The 19,029-nt window shown below is 32.7% G+C and overlaps 4 protein-coding genes across 5 annotated transcripts; 2 read left to right on the top strand and 2 right to left on the bottom strand.

Moving 5' to 3' along the window:
* Positions 1-537: 537 nt before the first annotated feature.
* Positions 538-5,423, bottom strand: LOC122401430. Of its 2 annotated transcripts, XM_043403549.1 has the most exons (7): positions 5,043-5,423; positions 4,721-4,809; positions 4,484-4,638; positions 2,568-4,395; positions 2,273-2,485; positions 2,122-2,183; positions 538-2,046 (listed from the first exon to the last, which is right to left on the bottom strand). In XM_043403549.1, exons 1-7 carry the CDS (start codon positions 5,162-5,164, stop codon positions 1,855-1,857), a joined length of 2,661 nt encoding a protein of 886 aa, XP_043259484.1. In that variant the 5' UTR covers positions 5,165-5,423; the 3' UTR covers positions 538-1,854. The 2 variants fall into 2 exon arrangements, with proteins under 2 accessions (XP_043259484.1, XP_043259485.1); XM_043403550.1 differs by lacking the exon at positions 5,043-5,423 and having other exon boundaries at positions 2,568-4,379; positions 4,721-4,806.
* Positions 5,424-5,830: 407 nt separating this feature from the next.
* Positions 5,831-12,595, top strand: LOC122401436 (inner centromere protein A-like). The gene is made up of 10 exons (XM_043403560.1): positions 5,831-5,976; positions 6,839-7,315; positions 7,451-8,593; positions 8,712-8,876; positions 8,974-9,164; positions 9,245-9,428; positions 9,522-9,719; positions 9,805-9,922; positions 10,087-10,283; positions 10,986-12,595. The coding sequence occupies exons 2-9, from the start codon at positions 6,848-6,850 to the stop codon at positions 10,278-10,280; spliced, it is 2,661 nt and encodes an 886-aa protein (XP_043259495.1). The 5' UTR covers positions 5,831-5,976; positions 6,839-6,847; the 3' UTR covers positions 10,281-10,283; positions 10,986-12,595.
* Positions 10,959-16,076, bottom strand: LOC122401551 (WD repeat-containing protein on Y chromosome). The gene is made up of 16 exons (XM_043403753.1): positions 15,993-16,076; positions 15,815-15,919; positions 15,554-15,745; positions 15,375-15,486; positions 15,165-15,301; positions 14,899-15,093; positions 14,618-14,825; positions 14,336-14,541; positions 13,678-13,878; positions 13,371-13,615; positions 13,024-13,281; positions 12,472-12,734; positions 12,069-12,309; positions 11,403-11,577; positions 11,127-11,315; positions 10,959-11,054 (listed from the first exon to the last, which is right to left on the bottom strand). Exons 2-16 carry the CDS (start codon positions 15,899-15,901, stop codon positions 10,959-10,961), a joined length of 2,805 nt encoding a protein of 934 aa, XP_043259688.1. The 5' UTR covers positions 15,902-15,919; positions 15,993-16,076.
* Positions 16,077-16,671: 595 nt separating this feature from the next.
* LOC122401483 (tetratricopeptide repeat protein 8) lies at positions 16,672-18,758 on the top strand. Its single transcript, XM_043403633.1, has 8 exons — positions 16,672-16,770; positions 16,850-17,042; positions 17,131-17,263; positions 17,340-17,484; positions 17,566-17,990; positions 18,063-18,234; positions 18,318-18,524; positions 18,602-18,758. Exons 1-8 carry the CDS (start codon positions 16,672-16,674, stop codon positions 18,716-18,718), a joined length of 1,491 nt encoding a protein of 496 aa, XP_043259568.1. The 3' UTR covers positions 18,719-18,758.
* Positions 18,759-19,029: the final 271 nt, after the last annotated feature.

The following is a 19,029-nucleotide window of genomic DNA, read 5'->3' as shown; positions in this document are numbered from 1 at the left end:
ACTGTGCTTGTCCTTGCACGAAAGTGTTACATTTTATTACAGATGCGTTAGTCACAGATCCAGTCTTTCGTTTTCAACTGTATTTCCTAATTTACAATCAATTATATTTGTCATTACTTAATGGAAGGACACTGTAGAGTTTCACCACAGAGCACATCTACAGCCTTGGATATTTTATGTACATCTTCATACGTATTTAGCGGAATTCTTAATTGCCAGCGCACAAAACTTACTTTCTTGTTACTTCAACATACGAGTAGGCATTACTAAAAGTTTATATCCTTAACAGTACAATTAACATCAACCTTTCTATGATATGCGAACAATTTTGTAATTAACTTTTGGTAACTATAATTTAAAATTTTAGAATCTCTGAAATCATAAAAGTGTTTTATTAATTCTTGCATGTTAAGATTATTTAAGAAATTTCTAGAATATAAAAGCTGATATAAAATTTACAATTAAAAATATATTTCTTGCAGATCAATAAAACAATTATGATTGAGAGGATTCAAAATGTACAAATATGTTGTGTAGGATTAATAATGTACAATAAATTGCTGTGTAACTAATTTTGTATAGGCCATTTACATTAAAAAATATTGTATTATACTTCTTTTTTAAAGATAGTATCTAGTATATATATTTATAAAAATGGATGAAAAATTTTTACCCATAGTTCTTTATAAAACAGCGTTTCAGAATTTCTACTGTCCTATTACAAAATCCCAGTTTTCATACTTCTGAAAACCTGTTTGTAGTTGTTTCTAATACAAATTTCATACTTTATGTATCATTTCGGTATTTTGAAGGAGATAAATAATTTATGTAAACAAATTTTGATTCACTAACTTTCCTCCATCTGCATCTTTTACTTTTCAAGAACTTTTATTGCTTTAATATTTTCCTTGTAAATTTATTCCTAATTTCCTTGTATAAACTATAAATTCGTCGCTGCAGTACCTATGTATGCAACCTTATCTCTGAATACATTTCTATACTTAAATATTTTTTATATCCGTCTACTTTACCTTCTCCACTATTTTTTAAACCATATAGTTTGTACAAAAGTTTACTATATGTATATACACAGCACATTAATGGTATATCATTAACCCTTCAAATGGAATACATGCATTACGCATATATGTACATTCTTGTTGAAAACCAATGTCATTTGTCGTATTTAACAATATACTTGTAAAAAAATTATTTTTATGTATCTACATTTGTAATAAGAACTATAGCTTCACGTTGCAAATGTACCGAATAACGTTCAAGTACACTATTGCAAATCAAGAATCAAAATGCAAGCGTATACGCTATATAAGTAACAAATGAGATAAAGAATAATAATTTAGAGAGCTACTTGTCAGTCCAAACAACAACATCAATTTTCTGCGTTCTTCTTTTTCAGTAAAATCATTTAGAAATCAATTTTTTAAAACATACCGTTTGAATATATAAAAAACCATTATAATCATTATATTCTAGTAACTTCGTAATCAATCTTTTCAATTAAATTGCATTCTATTTTCTTATAAAACATTTAAAATTTCAACTATTTTTTAGGATAGAATTCAATCTGGCGGAAATTATTTCATCTTTAAAGTCATTGTCCTCTTTAAACGTAAACAAATGGAAAGAAAAAGTATCGAGAACGTGGTCTCAATTATACCTTTTAACATTTTGGAAGTATAATAATACTGAACTTTTGTCATATTCAAAAAGTGCCCTTCCCCCAAGGACATAATTTAAACACCTTTAATACAAATGATTGTATGAATACGGATTAAATTAAGGGCCTTATTTAGAAACACATTTCTGGTTTGATTACTAGTACCGCCTGAATTTTTACATATAGCCTCGCTTTACATCACCTTGGGTATTCTTTACGATTGGTCTGACAAACCTGGGACCTGGTATACGCGACTGTGGTCTAGGTATAGCACTCATCGTATTTGAAGTTCTATTTCCAGTGTTCCAATTCGTTGGTTGTCGCAGCCTCGTTCTGTTTTCAATTTTCATTGTTGGTTTATTAAACACCTGTAATTTAATGTCAATCGTAAAAATCAATAATTTTTTTCAAAACTTATATACGTAAAGATAAAAAAAACTCACTTCAGTTTTGTTCATTATGCCAGTTTCAGTCTGTTCTTTTAATACATGTTCCATCGGATGATCTTAAAAAATACATTGTAAGAAATTCATATATGATAAAAAATATAAAAATTTGTAAAATGTTATAGACTATACATATACTTTATCTTACCATCAGTATTTATTGATTGATTAGATCTGGTAGGGCTTAGTATTGGAGAGCTTGTTTTCATATTAGAATCTGTACTCAATGGCGAACTAGAATTACTTTCACAACTATTGATGCCATTCTTCATAATAGGAGAAGGTAAATCTTTTTCTATGTCAACCCAATTATTTTCCAGAACTCGATTATTTAATTGCGGCATTGCATCTTGTTTCAAGCCTGATGACATTAAAAAGTTTTACACGATTAATTAAAGTTACAAAATTTTATAATTAACAGTGATATTTAAGTATTGACTTACTCTCTTCTTGCATCCGTACTATTTGATGCAATTGCTCGATATTCATTGGCTGCACAGTGTACGAATTGTGACTACTATCCGAACATGTACTAAGCCTATCATCTAAATCAGGCGCACTATGAGCACTTTGTGTACTTTCGATACTTTCTGTAGATCCTCCAGCACCCATCATTTGAAGTTCTCCTACACCTGTATTAAGTTCCAGGAGTCGTTGCTCGGAACCACTTTTCATTTTTCCTAGGGAGTACAATTTATTTGCTAAACTTTTCTCAACGTCTCGTACGATATTCGGTTGCGAGCCTTTCATGTATCCAATACTGGATGGATTCATACACCCTGTCATATTGACAGTTTTCAAGGAATTACATACAAGATTGGGATTAGACTTTTGAAGAAACTGTGGTAATTTTGAAAGCATCCGTGGAATATGTTGCTTTTTTTTTTGCAGTTTTGGAAGTGGCTTCACGAACGTAGTGTCCACGTCCTTTGAAGACTCCGTATTTTCCATATCAGTCTTTCCACCATGAGCGTTATTTTTCTTCGTAAACGTGTAATACTTCTTGTCTTGTGAACTTGGAATACAGGCTCCTTTGTCACTCACGATTTCAGTCCGAGTATTAGTTTTGTTAACCGATGATTCCTTTTTGTATGTATTATACTTATTTTCTACAGGAATCTCGTTCCTTATATTCTGATCAGGAACTTCATGGACTATTTCTTGCTTAGCCTTTTCACCACAAACTTCATTACTGGCATGATTAAATGTACAATCAAGTTTATGATCACCGCTTCTATGTATTTCTGCCAATAATTCTTTTCTCAACGATGTAGGTGCTTTGAAATTTGAACCAAAGACTGTATTGTATACTCGCGTTGGTTCTTTATTACTCATTTTAAATGTAGAATTTAATGCATCTAAATTTTTAGGGGTTGATTGATTGCCAAGAGCGATTGGCAGCTTGAACGTGGAGTCTAAAGCATTATCATTCATGAATGAAAAACTACAATTTACAGGAACTATGGAAGGTTCAATCAAATTTCCTGAAACACTGCAGACTGCATTATTTTGTAAATCGCACGCTTGATTTTTATCTTCGCACGTATCGCTTTTAACGATTAAAGATGTATCTGTGTCTGTTTTTGCAGTTTCTGCTGTACAGTATGTAGCATCTAAAATGAGCGAATTATCAGCTTTCCCTGCGCTATTCTCGGATTGTAATAATTTCGTATTTTCATCACCTTTATTTACAAATGTGGAAGACAAATTAGTTGTACCATGTTTAATTTTATCTGAACTTGATGGCAGAAGTGTTTTAGAAACTGTCTTATACGTTTCGTTTAATTCCATTTGTTTGTTTATGTTGGATTTATTTGTAAATATTTTCTCTACCGAAGACAGACAGTAGCTTTTGTTATTGTCTACATCATTATTCATTGAAAAAGTTTCATTGATGTTCAAATTTGTAGTATCCTTGTGCCTATCAACTTGATGGCCGTTCAAATGAGTCAAATTTATAGTTTCCTCTTCTTTAACATATTCAGCATTATGCAAAGAATCATCTCTAGGCAATGAAGTGATAGATGAATAGAAAACAGAAGGCTGTGAAACATTCATTAGAGGATCACCGAGTCCAGGTTCCATCAAATTAATAAATGAATCAATTCCCTTTGAACGAGACATATTTAAGAAAACTTCCATACTTTCTTGACCTGATCCTGCCATGGTTTCATCAGAGAGAAGACTAAGATTTGTCACAGGTGTCATTTTTAACATAAGAGGTATAGTTTCCTCTTTTTTGGCATTAGGTATATCTAAATGTTTACTCAACTTTAAGATAAAAAAAAAAGAACACTTAAATGTATACATCATAAATATACATGTATAATATATGCAGCAAACACATAAATAAACTTACATCTTCTTCTATATTTGAAAAACAATTTAGGCATGAAGTTTTCCATGTATTAGCCACGGTTGGAGACAAATTTTCAAGAATAGATTCAAAATTAATTCTACTAGACCGTTTTTTAGGTCTTGTGAATGTTCTTGTGTCAATAGATCTCCTATTACCTGAAGAAATATTATGTTTGAAATTTGTATTAAAAAATTACATAAAATTCATTGAACGATAATTAATTAACATTATCAATACCTGATAAAATTAGGTCAGGTTCACTTCTCAACCAGGCATGTAAATTCTGAACTGTGGTTTGTGTTTGATACTCTGGTGGTATGTATAACCTAACAAAAAAATAATAGTTAATATAAACTTTTACATTACAAGGTTTAGTATAAAATAATTTTAAAATAATTTAACAGTTTAAACATATATATGTGTAATAAATAGATGCACAGAACCAGTGAACCTTGAAAAGGAATTAAGATCAGTTAGGGGCATGAATGACATTTGAAGACCAATTAGCATCGATCAAAAAACTGTATAGTAAACTAAAGATTACAATAATACTACTCACCAACAATCAGTATCACTAAAGTCGAACGTAAATACGTCAATGATTTCGACTGTATCAATAAGACTTGCATCGTTTGTATACTGCTTCCCCACGATTTCCGCATCCACCTTACTCTCTGACATGTTTCAGTTGAATTACGAAGTAAAATGTCTCAATGAACACATATTTTACCGTTAAAGCGTCTTTTCCTGTGTCGACTGGATGACGTGGTAGATATATAAAAATAGTATCGCGTTGTGCCAAGTCATTTACAAAATTCCTAATAATTCCACTCGCAAAGCACTGTTCACTGTACAAAAGCATATATACGTATTAAAATTAGCCAGATGTACAGTGAACATAACCATAAATAGCAAAAGTAGGAACTTTTCGGATATTTTTCACGTTGTTATTAGAAGAATCAAAGCAGGCCACGGTATAAAACAATAATTATAGAAGGTTCGTTTCATCGCATTTTGTTTAACTGTTCTTTGATTTTACTATTACTGAAATTACTCTCTTCTTCACGGTTGGTATTGCTGCACCATAGGCCAAAATGATTCTGATTACCAGTGGTAATCCCGTTTATCCCTACGCATCCCTATAAGTGCATCGACGATACATTGGTACCATTGGTACCAGGGGAAAGTCGAGGAATCGAATTGAATCGCCAACAACTATAACCAACCTCAGAATAACTAAGGAACTAAATAGACTAGATGGCGCGTCGAATGTGTTTGATGCCGATCCGCCACAAATTCAAATTTAACCGAAAAAACGTTATACACTGACCAAACTTGCATCGTCCCGCCTACGGCATGAAATGGAGATTGTCGTTAAAGTTTTTGTTTTCTTCGCGCTTTGTGTTATTGAAACATATTAATCGTGTAGTTTATGTATTTTTCTTGTAGAACTTATTCCTGACATTTCACTAATTACATTATATATACAAAAGGTAAGTGAACGAATTGATTTTATTAACCTGCAAGTGGCCGTGTACGTGTACAGAGTACACGCGACTTAATTTTTTGCAAAAAACTTTTTCTTATATGCTTTTATATTATAAGTATGAATGTTTGGAACATTCCTAACAAACGGCCCGTTCAACGATCAGGGTGAGTTATACGTCATTCGATTCGTCTAATTCAGTAAATTATTGATATGCATTTCATTATCTGCGAAAATTCGTTATTTTTTTATAAACTGCTCGTAAAGTTACAGTAAAAAAAGTAAGGTTAAGTACATTTTTTGACAGGTGCACAGGTAGAAACAAGTGACTATCGTTGCTATGTTCATGTTACAAATTATAAATGATTGATCTAATTTGATAATGCTACATTGTCAAATGGGAATTTGTAGAACGTGTATGCATAAAAATCAGTTTTTTACGCAGAAACTTTGCATGAGTTGGTCAGGTAGACAGTATGTGCTGCAAACAATTAACACCCCTACTCAGACAGTACTTATAAGTAAACAGTACATGCAGCAACAGTAAAAAATGTTGCCACCCTCCTCTGACAGTGTTTATGGGTAATGGTGATTTATTCAATGAAATATTAGCAGAAATAGCTGAAATTTCATTCAATAAATGTTTAACAAATTAGCATTTGACTACCTGGTATTTTGAACACAGTAACGACAGTCACTTGTTTCCACCTGTGAATCTGTCAAAATATACCTAACTTTACTTTTTTACTGTAACTTTACGACAAGTTTATAAAAATAATAATGTACTGAATAGACGATTCGAATGACGTATAACTCACCCGGATCGTTGAACGGGCTGTTTGCTAGGAATATATCGAATGTTTTTTTAGATTTTCAGTATGACTAATAAATCGAAGGCAAAAATAAAAACAATGATTGTCAATGATATGATAAGTATCAGCAATCGTTGTACAGAAGCTAAGGAATTCATCGATGAAAATCTAGATGATACGATAGAATATCTGCATGCTTTGCTTACTCAAATACCACAATCAATATCCGGTCCCTTAATAACAAAAACACCCAAAGTACCTAAGAAAAAAGAAATACAACGTATTGAAACTATCCCAGAAGATGATATTATTGATTGCACAATATATGGCTCTGCCACAAGGAGCATCAAAGGGAAAAGTATAGATGGTGCAGAGGAAAAAGAAAATGGAAATATGACAGAAATGACCAATGGTCGTTCTAAAAGGCAAGCTTCTAAGAAAGCTGCAGATAATATTAGGAAACAGCAATCAATGACACGTATAATGAAACTACGAAGACCATCAAGTTCTGATGAGGATGTTTCTAATACGAAGGTTTGTATCATATTATTTCAATTATCTATATGTGATAGGCATAGTATATATCTCATTTTTGTCATTTCCTGTATTTGTATTATAGTAAAAGCATTGAACAATTTGCAATATTAAACAGTTTTCTGAATTTTTTAGAATACAAACCAGAACCAAAGTAAGAGAAAGAAGTCTGCCAGAAGTAGCTCAGATGAAGATAACAGTCAAGGTCCTAACAAGTATTCTAAAATAGAAGAAAATACATTCAGAGCAAGTTCTACAAAGAAAAACGAGGAAACAAACTTGGAAGATAAGTTTTCTACAAAAGAGATTGCAACACATCAAGATAAAAATGAAACATTAAGGAAGTCTTTGACAATGATGTGTTCCTCAAATAGAAAGAGAACACTTACGCAAAACTATGATTCGAGTACCAAGGAACCTAATACTATTAATGACACAGTCATTGCGCCTAAAATAGGAGTTATGGAAGAACATTCTATGTACGAGGACGCGATTGAAAAATGTGTACCTATCATGAACTCCACAATGAATTTGAATACTACAGTTACTATGCACAAAATGATGAATGCAACAGTCGTTTTGGAACCTTTGTCAGCGATTAAATTGAATGAAACTGTAACAATTAATAAAGGCAATAATAATGGTATAGCGAGGTACAATGAACAAAAGCCAAATCAACCGATGCCCGAATCTAAATTATCCAAAACGTGCAAACTTCCATCGCCTTCTTCAAAATCCCTGCAGGACAGGATGCATCTACGAAAAGAAGCATTGACAAATGCAGAAATTAACGAATTAATCACAGACGATGATTCGTCGCCTGAGATAAAGAAATCCAGGCCGCAAATTAGGCTTGAAAATAAAAAACGACAGAGGCCTGTAGTAAAGTATGTATCGTCGAGCGAGGATGAGGTCTTCAATACGCCTGCGAAACCAACTTTGAAGGAGGCGAGTGCAACTACAATTCTTCAGGAAATAAGGAACAATTACAAACTAAACGCATTATTCAGTCCTTACGCCAAAGAATCTGTAAGAAAACGGGTTGAAGCATTTGAGCAGGTAGGTCTAAGCAGTCCGAAGCCTGCCGTTGAAATCGACGTACCAACTAGATTGACAAGAACAAAAACACGAGCTATAGCTGCCGCACAAGCCGAAGCCTTAGAAAATAGTAAGAATATGGATAAGACGATTGCTCAAAAATTAGCACGGAAATCGCTTGCAAAAGCTAAAAAAATCTCGTTAGCAAAACATGTTAAGGAAACAGATGAATCTAAAGAGGTAATTAAAATATTTCTATCAGATAACGCATACGATACTTACAGACTAATTATTCGCGAATACCACTGTGGGTAGAAAGTTAATTAATATTAATTATTATAAATTTTAATTTTTTTAGAATAAAGTGCCAAGCGCGCAAAAAACTAATAAAGTTGTGCCTATTGAAAAAGTGAACCAAAAGTACGTACAAAAAACGACTCCACTAGGGAAAACGAAACTTCATTTGCCGATGTCTGTCAATCGTATTACACATACTCCAGCAAACAATCTAATTAACACAAATGTAAGAAATATTTTAATGATATAAAGTTTGAAAAATAATTGAATTCTTTAAAATTTAATATTTGTTTCAATATCAATGCTTATTATTACAATTTCAGCAAACCAAGGCTTCAAGTGCAACACGTTCAAATATTATCACATCAGTGGATTCTTTTATTCAATCTGCGAAATCAGTTAATAGACGTAACTCAACGGAGAAAATAGATGAGAAGAAACGGAAAATGAACGATGAGGACGCTCGAAAGAAACGAGAGGAAACTCTGAGACTTCAAACAGAAGAAAAGAGAAAGTAAGGCGTTTGTGAATACTAAACACATGATCTATTTAATTTTAGATGCGTATTACCGAAAAGTGGTATTTTGTGTACAGAAAAAGGAAAGAAAAGGAATTGAAAAATAAGCTGGCAAGAGAAGCGAAAGAGAAACAGGAATTGGAGAAACGTCAGAAGGCTGAGAAAGAAAGGGAGGAGAGGGCGCGTTTAGCGCAACAAATGCAAGAAAAGCATCGCGAGGAAATGGAAAAGAAACGTATGGCCCAATTGCAACGAGCTCAAGTACGTGTTCAAATTTAAAAATCTTGAATCTTAGACTACCCACTTGATTTATTAGTTCGTTTATATCGGTAATATGTTCGTAATAAATTGCAGGAAATAGAAGAAAGACGTAAACACGAAGAACAACAACGTTTACAGCGTTTGCAAGAACAAGAAGAAGCGGAACGACTATTGGCTGAGCAAAGACGTCGGGAACAAGAGGCTGAGAAGCGAAAGGAAGCCGAAACAAGGATTCAGCAACAAGCTGCTGCCGAAGCGATAAGAGTTAAAAACCAAATGCTTATGGCACAAGTAAGTTTAGACATATTTGTCAAATATATTTGCGCAATTTTCCCTTATTAATAAACTAGCATTAATTAAATGTTTTTTTTTTCAGGCTAAACATGAAAATAAACATCAGGGCCCAACAAATTACATTTTGGATAGTGAACCCGACGAAGACTATTCAGACGATGAAACTAAACCAAAACATGTAATTCCGTACTGGGCACAAAGTAAGTATAGTTTTATATTGTATACTCATAAATAAAATTCTGTTTACTATATTTAAACTGAAAGCTCTTTCAAATCCATGAAAATATTTTACCTAAGCTGAAACTAGTTATTACTAAAGCTGTACATAATGTGTAAAATGCTTCTTTTTTTGTATATTTTTCAGCACACGTTCGCAGAACTCAACTAGCAATTCAACGATACATTCCTAATCAAGAAGTTTTCAGATTTTTCGACAGTAAAAAGTGTACACCAGACTTGTCTGAATTGTTCCAAGGTATAGACAGAAAGAGATTGAAGCGTACGTCCAGTGCAATTTGGAAAACGCCGCCACGATACTCCATGATGGAAACTGAATGAAAGGTATAGTTTTACTGAATACAATGCTATTAGTTTCATGTTGTGACTTATAATGAAACTGCTTGTAATACCATATTTAACATACGTGATATAGGAATGATGTTATGTTATCGTTTGAAATATTTGATTTGACATTATATTAGCAAAATGTTAAGACTGCTTTTCTTAAGGTGGCACGCGAATAAGTGCTATTATTTTTTACAAATTTCGGTCAGACTTTACCGTTCTTCCTTATTTATATATTTTTTGTAATGTACGAGCTAGCCACTGGCCGAGAGAATTGTCATACGATTAATTAATACTAATTTCACATGTAATTATACCGGTATGAATTATTTCAACGAAAAATAAATTTTATTCAATTCGATCCGTCTTCGATATTTTACATAACGTCGCTTCTCGTGGAACATTTATCTATTTGACGAAGTCGATGAAAGTATTCTCTGTGTCCTCGAAATATTTTAGAATGCATCATACGATATTCGCCTTCTTTTTACATTTTAATATATATCTTCAATTGCGTTTTCTGCTAAGTAATTATTATGAATAATTTTGTGTACGTATAAAGTTAATTTTACGTATTAATCTTGTATGTAAATAATTGATAATTTGAATGTAAAAATACATAGAAGCATATGAAATGTTTATATCAATTGAATAAATACAAATTCAAATGACTTACGTTAATTCTTTTTGTTTTTGCAGAAGCGGCGGTAGTTTTGGTGTTTTTACACTTTTCAAAGATCTTAGTTTTAAATGCGTGTATATAGGTATCTGTAATAATTGTTTTGATTGAAAAACATTCAATATTTACTTCCGATCAATCATGTTTGTAAGCATATTTACGTATGGTAAAGAGCTATCCAACACAGGATAATCTAAGAAAAGCATCAAGACTGATTTACTCATAACCGAAATAGTAAGTCTCCTTCCGTCTATCTCGGGATGTTGATGTTCAGAAATTATAGCCTTTTCGAAATCCGATATACCCAGCTCAGATTCGGTTCTAATTTTTCTAATGCCACCTTTTAAGACCTTTTTTCGAATTTATATATTAATGCGATTTGACGAAGAGTTCGTTCAATTTTCGAAAGTTTCTACCTTTATGGTAGTTGAACTTACCTTTATGGTCGTTGAACTTGCGACTCTTTTAATGTCTGGCGGAATTTTATAATCTTGGAAATACTTATATGCTGGAATTGTAGGCAAAATTGGCGACCATGTTTTAAACGTTCCAAAGGTAGATATATAACGTCCCCCCAACGTCCATAAGCGCACCGTGTGGTCTACACTACCACTTGAAAATGATAATAATATAATCATAACGCTATTGTATTAGTGCTGTGCAAAAGTTTCTATCGTTTTTAATAGACATTGTATAACATCATTTTATAATATCCAGGTAGTTAACCCCTTCCCGTACCATTTAGCTCGACGACATCCGGGCCCAAACGCTAGGCGTCAACGCGCTGCAAACAAACCAGACTGATGCTCTTGTGGCGTACTCATAGGAACTAAGACTCAATCACGATCGTGATTTGCTCACGAGTCAGACTCGTTAAAGTACGGGAAGGGGTTAACAACTACCTGGGATCTTCGTGGAACCTAAATTTAAAGATTTCAGAGATACTAATTTTTTCGTATTATGTTTAATAGAACTGTCGTTCGGCCCATTAATTGTGCAGTGTAAAAGTAAAAATGCGTAATATATTTTTATAACGACATCCGTTATGAATACGAAAAATTCATTATCCTAATCAGTATTAGGGATGTTGATGTATTTATTACCTAATAACGATACGTGCATCGGGAATTATTTGAATAGATGTGACTGCTTTATCGTGCCCGCGTACAGAAGAAAGTAAAAGTGGCAATGGCTGATCCCGTACTGCTCTCTTAGCTCTTCCATTAATTTTATCATTCCATAAAAACGGGAATTCTAATCTCAAAAGAGGCATGCACGTTCTAGGAGGATCTGGTATCAAGTAATTTGCAAGATACCAAACTTTTATGTATCCTGTGTTATGCCCTAGATAATTTTAGATAAGATGTTACAGTTTTAATGAGAACTAACGAACCCTGAAAGTTCTTTTTTCTTTTTTTAAGCTTTAAGTCTTTTGATATATCTATACTATAAAGCAATTACGATTACGTAAACTTAAGCATAAGCATATCATATTCCTTTTTTTACCTGTTACAAGGAAACGATCTTTAGGATCGGTTGTCAATGATAATACACAGTCACCGACAGCATGAATAACTGAAAACGCTTGTAAAAATCCGCCTCCGGGATGATGACTCCAAACTTGTATCAAACCCGAATCGAGGGAAACTAATAATGTTCCAATAGTCGGTCCAGTTGGTCGTGTACTTAAAAATATCATAGCACGAACAGCGACGATTCGTATAATGTTTAATGCTGATTCCTGGTGTTTAGAAACCGTGGAATCTTGTCTATGCATAAAAGCTTACGTACGTATATATTTGTATTTCATTACTTACTTTAAATAAGTATAATTATAACGCGTAAACGATATTGTTACCTGTTTAAAATAAATTTTTCTTCCTTATTAAATTTATTTGATTGAATGTTTTTTTCGTTCGTCTCATATCTTACGTTAAATCTACAGAATATCGAATACATTATTAATATATTAAACGTAAAATTATATCATGTTACATTTACAGATTTATATTTTAAACAGAAATTTTACTATACTGTGTTTCATAATGTATACCTTACCTAGACATAGGATCGTTTACTTTGTATTTCCGATACGGTTGACCCGTTTCCAATCTCCAAAGTATTATTTCTCCGTTATAAGTAGCTGTCGCTAAAACTTGAGGATACCAGATGGCTGAACAAAGAATATCATCGGTGTGCCTCATTCCCCAACTCTTTTTGTATATGTTTGTATCGGAAGTTGCAAATTCAATAACTTGACGGTTCCAACCGCTGGACAAGATTCGATTTTCCACCCAAGCTAAACTTGTTATTTCACTGTGTTACAAGGTACCAATATAAATATGTTAAGGTATCGGCACTTTTTCTACCCAACGTCTCGATTACGAATTACACGTGTAACGTACCAGTTACTTTCAACTGCCATGTTTCGTAAACAAATGCCTGTATTAAAATTCCATATTTTTAGTGTACCATCGCGGGCTCCTGTCACTAACAATTGTTCAGATTCGTCGAAACAAGCGGCAGTTATCTCAACGTCATGATACTGACCATACAAGAATTGGCTATGTGCATGCGTTACTAAATATAAACGATTTCCAAGCCACGGATCCCAAACTATTATACAAGAATCTAATCCAGTAGAAACTACCTACATTTGGAATGAATTAAAAATTACAATCTAAAGTATACATAAAGTATATGAATAAGTACCACTTTGTAAAGATGATTGTATAAAACACAGCTAACAGATTTGGTGTGTGTAAAACCATCAGATACTTCTTCGTTGATTACAGGATCGCAAATGATCACAGCAATAATCATACTAGCAATGATCATCTTGTGATTCAATGAATTGTAAACTATGGTCATCGATGTATGTTCACCTAATTCACTAGGAAGACCATTATATGTCTATATAAAGTGATATAATAAAATGAGTTAAGACATTGTTTGAAGTAATGTCTATACAGGCTGTATACACGGCTACCTCTGGGAAAAATTTTAATGGAAGATTCTAGAGGCCAAAATAAGACGAAAATCAAGAGTACCAATTTGTTGATTGAGGCTTCGTTAAAAAGTTATTAACGTTTAAAGTTCCGCTGCACGCGATAGGTTGAGACAGGTCAGTCCTAGTGATTCTCATTCAGGAAACTGTCAGGCTGTCGATACGTCAGCAAGTAGAGTTTCCCATGCTGAGTGAGAACCACAGGCGGAACTTTAAACGTTAATAACTTTTTAACGAAGCCTCGATCAACAAATTGGCATTCTTAATTTTCGTCTTATTTTGGCCACTGGAACCTCCCATTAAAATTTTTCCCAGAGGTGGCTGAATACTCTGTATATGTTTTATCAAAATTATTATCAAAACCTGAATACAAGATTGAGCCAATACATCCCAGACTTTAACGCAACGATCCTTTGACAGCGAATATACGCGATTGCCAGCATTTTGAGTCACTAAGGCGCAAATAGCTGCAAGGTGTCCCTGAAAAGTATTGTTTGCTCGTCTTGTCACGAAAGGATTCCAAACCCGAACTATACAATCTGGTCCACCAGTGACCAACATTTGACTTTCTAAAGATTCATATTACTCGTAAAGTTTAAATAAACAGATCGAAATTAAAATAAAGCCTCATTCTATTGAAACTACCCTCGCAAACTATAAAACAAGTTATTCCCATATTAACTTGGAATTTGTATTGAAGTCTTGTTCCTGTAATGTCACTAATTAAAAGGGAACAACTGCCGCATCTGCTGCTAGACACGAAAGCTTTGAGACTATCATAATATGCTACTTGTTTTACCCAGTCTGTATGCATTTCCTTGAACTCTGTAACTTTCATCCCTTGTAATTCACCCTGTAACACATTTTTTTAACTGTATTAAAGTTTCAGAAATTGCATAAAGCAATCATAAATATATATTATTTACCTTAACAACGGATTCATAGCGAACAAACAAAGTATCACGCTGAGGTTCTTGTCTAAATGGTCCTCTATCTATAGGAGAGAAAGATATAACTTTAATAGATCCACTCATATCTCCAAGTACAATATACGAATCCTCTTTGATGTTTTTATTGAAGTAGTAATCCATACAAGTGACTGCTTTCTCTAAGCCTGAGATCTGTTCATTATTTGATATACAAGAAACGTTATTTATTAAAATACCCAATGTTCATCAAAAACATAACAAACCATCACTCGTAGATCAAATTTTTTTGCCACGGTATCGTAAAATCTCAAATCACATTCGGTAGAACTAGTACACACTACTTGCACATCTGGCATTACAATCGTGTCGGTTATCAATGTTTGTTGTACTCTTAAATAAGCTACAATGGCAGGAATGATAGCAATTTAAAAGAAAAAATACAGATACGTACGTTAGGTATTAAAAATACTAACGATTCACTGATTGTACGGTACGTTCATATTCTAAATCCAACGACCAGTAATTGATGATTCCATCTTTAGTCACTGTTAAGTAACATCCTCTTTGGAAACCTATAGTTCTATCCTAAAGATATATAAAAAATAATATTTCGAAATGTTGGTAAGTTTATTAAATATATTTTTGTTTATACAGGCAAAACTTCAGGGCAAAAGATTATTTTATGTATAGGTGTACGGTGATGTGATTTTAGAAGTTGGGGGGTGCCTGTTATTGGAGATTTCAATATCTGCCATTGCAAAGCAGTATCCTTTTTCTGAAACTCTACTAATAAATAAGAAATAAATTCATTCCATGTAATATTTCCGTCTCTCTTGAAGTTCATCTGTAATTGGTAAATAAAAGCATATTAATTATGCGGATAAAATAATAGTTATTTCTCTTACGCTCTTACTTTCTTAAATAATATTTCAAATTCGTCATTCGGTAAGTTAATGTGTAATATATTTTTAAAAACATCATACAATTGAGAAATGTTCATTTCTTCATTATCCGAAGTCTATAAACCAACATTATGAATTAATGTAGTAGTTAAGTAACATTTTTGGCAAACTAATTAGTCGCCCATGTACCAAAAATGCTTCGTGTAGATGTATCAAGGATTCTTCTGTACATTGCTCCTCTATACTCTTTTTCCCAAAGAAATCGTCGAAAGCTTGTTGAATGCTAAATAAGAAATATATATGAATGATACAAAATGTAATTAATTTTAACAAATATATGAACCTTCTTGGGTCATCAATATCAAAATTTTCCATTGTTTGCAATATCAATTGTAATTTATATAAAAATAACATAAAAGAAGATGAAATAAATATACTGCAAAATTACAGAAACATACATACAATAAGGTTAATTAAAACACAGATAGTGCTTTGTTATTTACAAAATCGAATTTATTATTGCGAAAAGTAACCATATTATGTAATAAGTTTCAGTAATTTGTTTAATAAATATTAAATAATTAATAGAAGTATAGCATTTTAAAGTTATTTCCTATTTCATTTATTTTTACTATCATGTTTATACGCATTTGTAAAATATACGAGCGAAATATCTGCTGATCTACCCTTAGTTTGTACAGATAGTTATAAGTGAAATAATCAATAACTTCATGCATGGAAAATTCGTTTATCTACTGCATAGCTAGCTATACAAAGATACTATAGCATGGTCCCTTGAAACACTCGTTTTATTCGTATAACTTAGTCAATTTTTATAACTAGTTACTGTTAAATTTTCCATGAAACTATGGAGCTGTTTAAAGCTTTAAGTTTCTTCAGTAGAGGGAAGTATGAAGAATGTGCAACAATATGTACAGATTTACTAAGAAAAACACCATTGGATCAGGTATAAATATATTTCTCGTTAATTTACAATAGTCACTTTCCATCTATTTCTTATTAAAATATGATATTCTCCATTGTAGGCGATCTGGGTGTTAAAAATGCGTGCCTTAACGTTACAAGTATACATAGACGATATTGAAGGAGAAGAAGAAGGAATCGCTGAAAGTCTATTAGATAATTATACAATATCTTCTATGCCTAGACCAGGAACATCCTTAAAAAATCCTGGTACTGCTCATCTAGGGCAATACTTACGACCGAAAACACAATCAGGTTTGGTCTTAAAACTTGTGTACAACTTGAAACTCTTAGTAGGGATTATAAAATAAATATGAATTTAAAAAGACAATGCATCGTATAGGTAGGCCACTGACGGGAGTTGTAAGACCAGCTACTCAATCAGCAATGTCTCAATCGGTGGAACAAACATTAAGAACACCAAGAACTGCTATGACTGCCAGACCAATTACAGCAAGTTCTGGTCGAAGCGTTAGGTATACTTATTACAGGGAATTAGTTTGGTAATTATTCAAGTAGAAAATGAAAATTCAATTAATATACATTGCACAGATTAGGTACAGCATCTATGTTAACAGAGCCTGGAGGACCTTTTATACAACTATCGCGTTTAAATATTTCTAAGTACGCCAGTAAACCCAGTGTTGCAAAACCATTATTCGAATATATATATTATCATGAACACGATGTAAGATATGTAAGTATATAAATTCTATAATTTCATTAAAAATATTATAAATTTTATTTTTAATATGAATTGTCATAATACTATGCATAGGCATTAGATTTAGCAGTTCAAGCCACGCAAGTCTGTCAATACAAAGACTGGTGGTGGAAAGTACAACTTGGAAAATGTTATTACAGTTTAGGATTGATAAGAGATGCAGAACAGCAGTTTAAATCGGCATTGAAAGATTGTAAAACTATTGAGACGGTCTTAAGGCTAGTTAGAGTTTATGTTAGATTGGATCAGCCATTGGCTGGTTTGGACGTATGTAAGAAAGGCCTTGAATATTTTCCTAATGATGTCAATATCCTCACTGAAATGGGACGTATATTCGATGGTCTGAATAACGCAAGCATGTCGTTAAAATATTATAAAATCATTGCACAGGAAGATGCTTCGCATACAGAAGCGATAGCTAGTATTGGGATGCACCATTTTTATAACGATCAACCAGAATTGGCATTGCGGTATTATAGGTAATCATGAATATAAATATAGTAGTTGAAAGTTACTTAAATTGCAACACTTTATCGTGTTATCCACCACAGGCGATTGTTACAAATGGGTGTATACAACGTCGAATTATTCAATAATCTTGGATTATGTTGCTTTTATTCTCAACAATACGATCACGTTGTATCGTGCTTCGAGAGGGCACTCAATTTATCTACCGATGAAAATGTAGCAGATGTATGGTATAATGTTTCTCATATTGCTCTTGTATGTATACAAGTATTTTTGGAGCATTTAACAGCGATCCCAACCAATTCTTCGGTGAAACGTTAATTTAGATATAATTTCAGACTGTAGGCGATATAACAATGGCGGAAGAATGTTTAAAACTGGCTATTATAAGCGATAATAGACATGCTTTGGCATATAATAATCTTGGAGTCATAAAAATACGAAATGGAAACCTAACAGCAGCGCGAACGTATTTTCACGCTGCAGCTAATATTGCTAATTTTATTTATGAGCCCCACTTTAATAGCGCTTACTTGGCATACGATGTAATATATTACGTATTATAATATAGTCTGTTTTTTTTTTATCTAATACCGAATTTCTATTATTTAAAATTTCGTAGGTTGGAGACCTTCAGACAAGTTACATCGCAGTACAAAAGTCTTTAAGCGCGTATCCTAGTCACTGTGATAGCAAAATTCTCCTAAAAAAATTAGAAAGATATTTTTCACACATGTGAATTTCGTAGTAAAGAGAAAGGAATTCATCCCACATTACGAAAAACGATGCATTTTATTTAATGTTTGATTTTAACTTTACAAAATATTATGCACACAATATATGTGTAAAAAGTACAAATAGTGTGATTCAATGCTATTTAAATCTTAATGATTTAACTCTTAACGACTTCAGTAACTTAAATAAAATAAATGTATTGATAGGAATGTCAGCATGCGAAAGAGTTACCTGCTAACAATTGCTGTAACCTCTTAAGCTGTATAAAAATATTATGGAAGATTATACACATTGAACGATTAAAATTCTAAATCA

Source organism: Colletes gigas, unplaced genomic scaffold (assembly GCF_013123115.1).
Source record: "Colletes gigas isolate AHSC1104 unplaced genomic scaffold, ASM1312311v1 Colletes_gigas_Sc00025, whole genome shotgun sequence".
NCBI lineage: Eukaryota > Metazoa > Arthropoda > Insecta > Hymenoptera > Colletidae > Colletes > Colletes gigas.
This window is presented reverse-complemented; position numbering and strand designations above follow the sequence as displayed.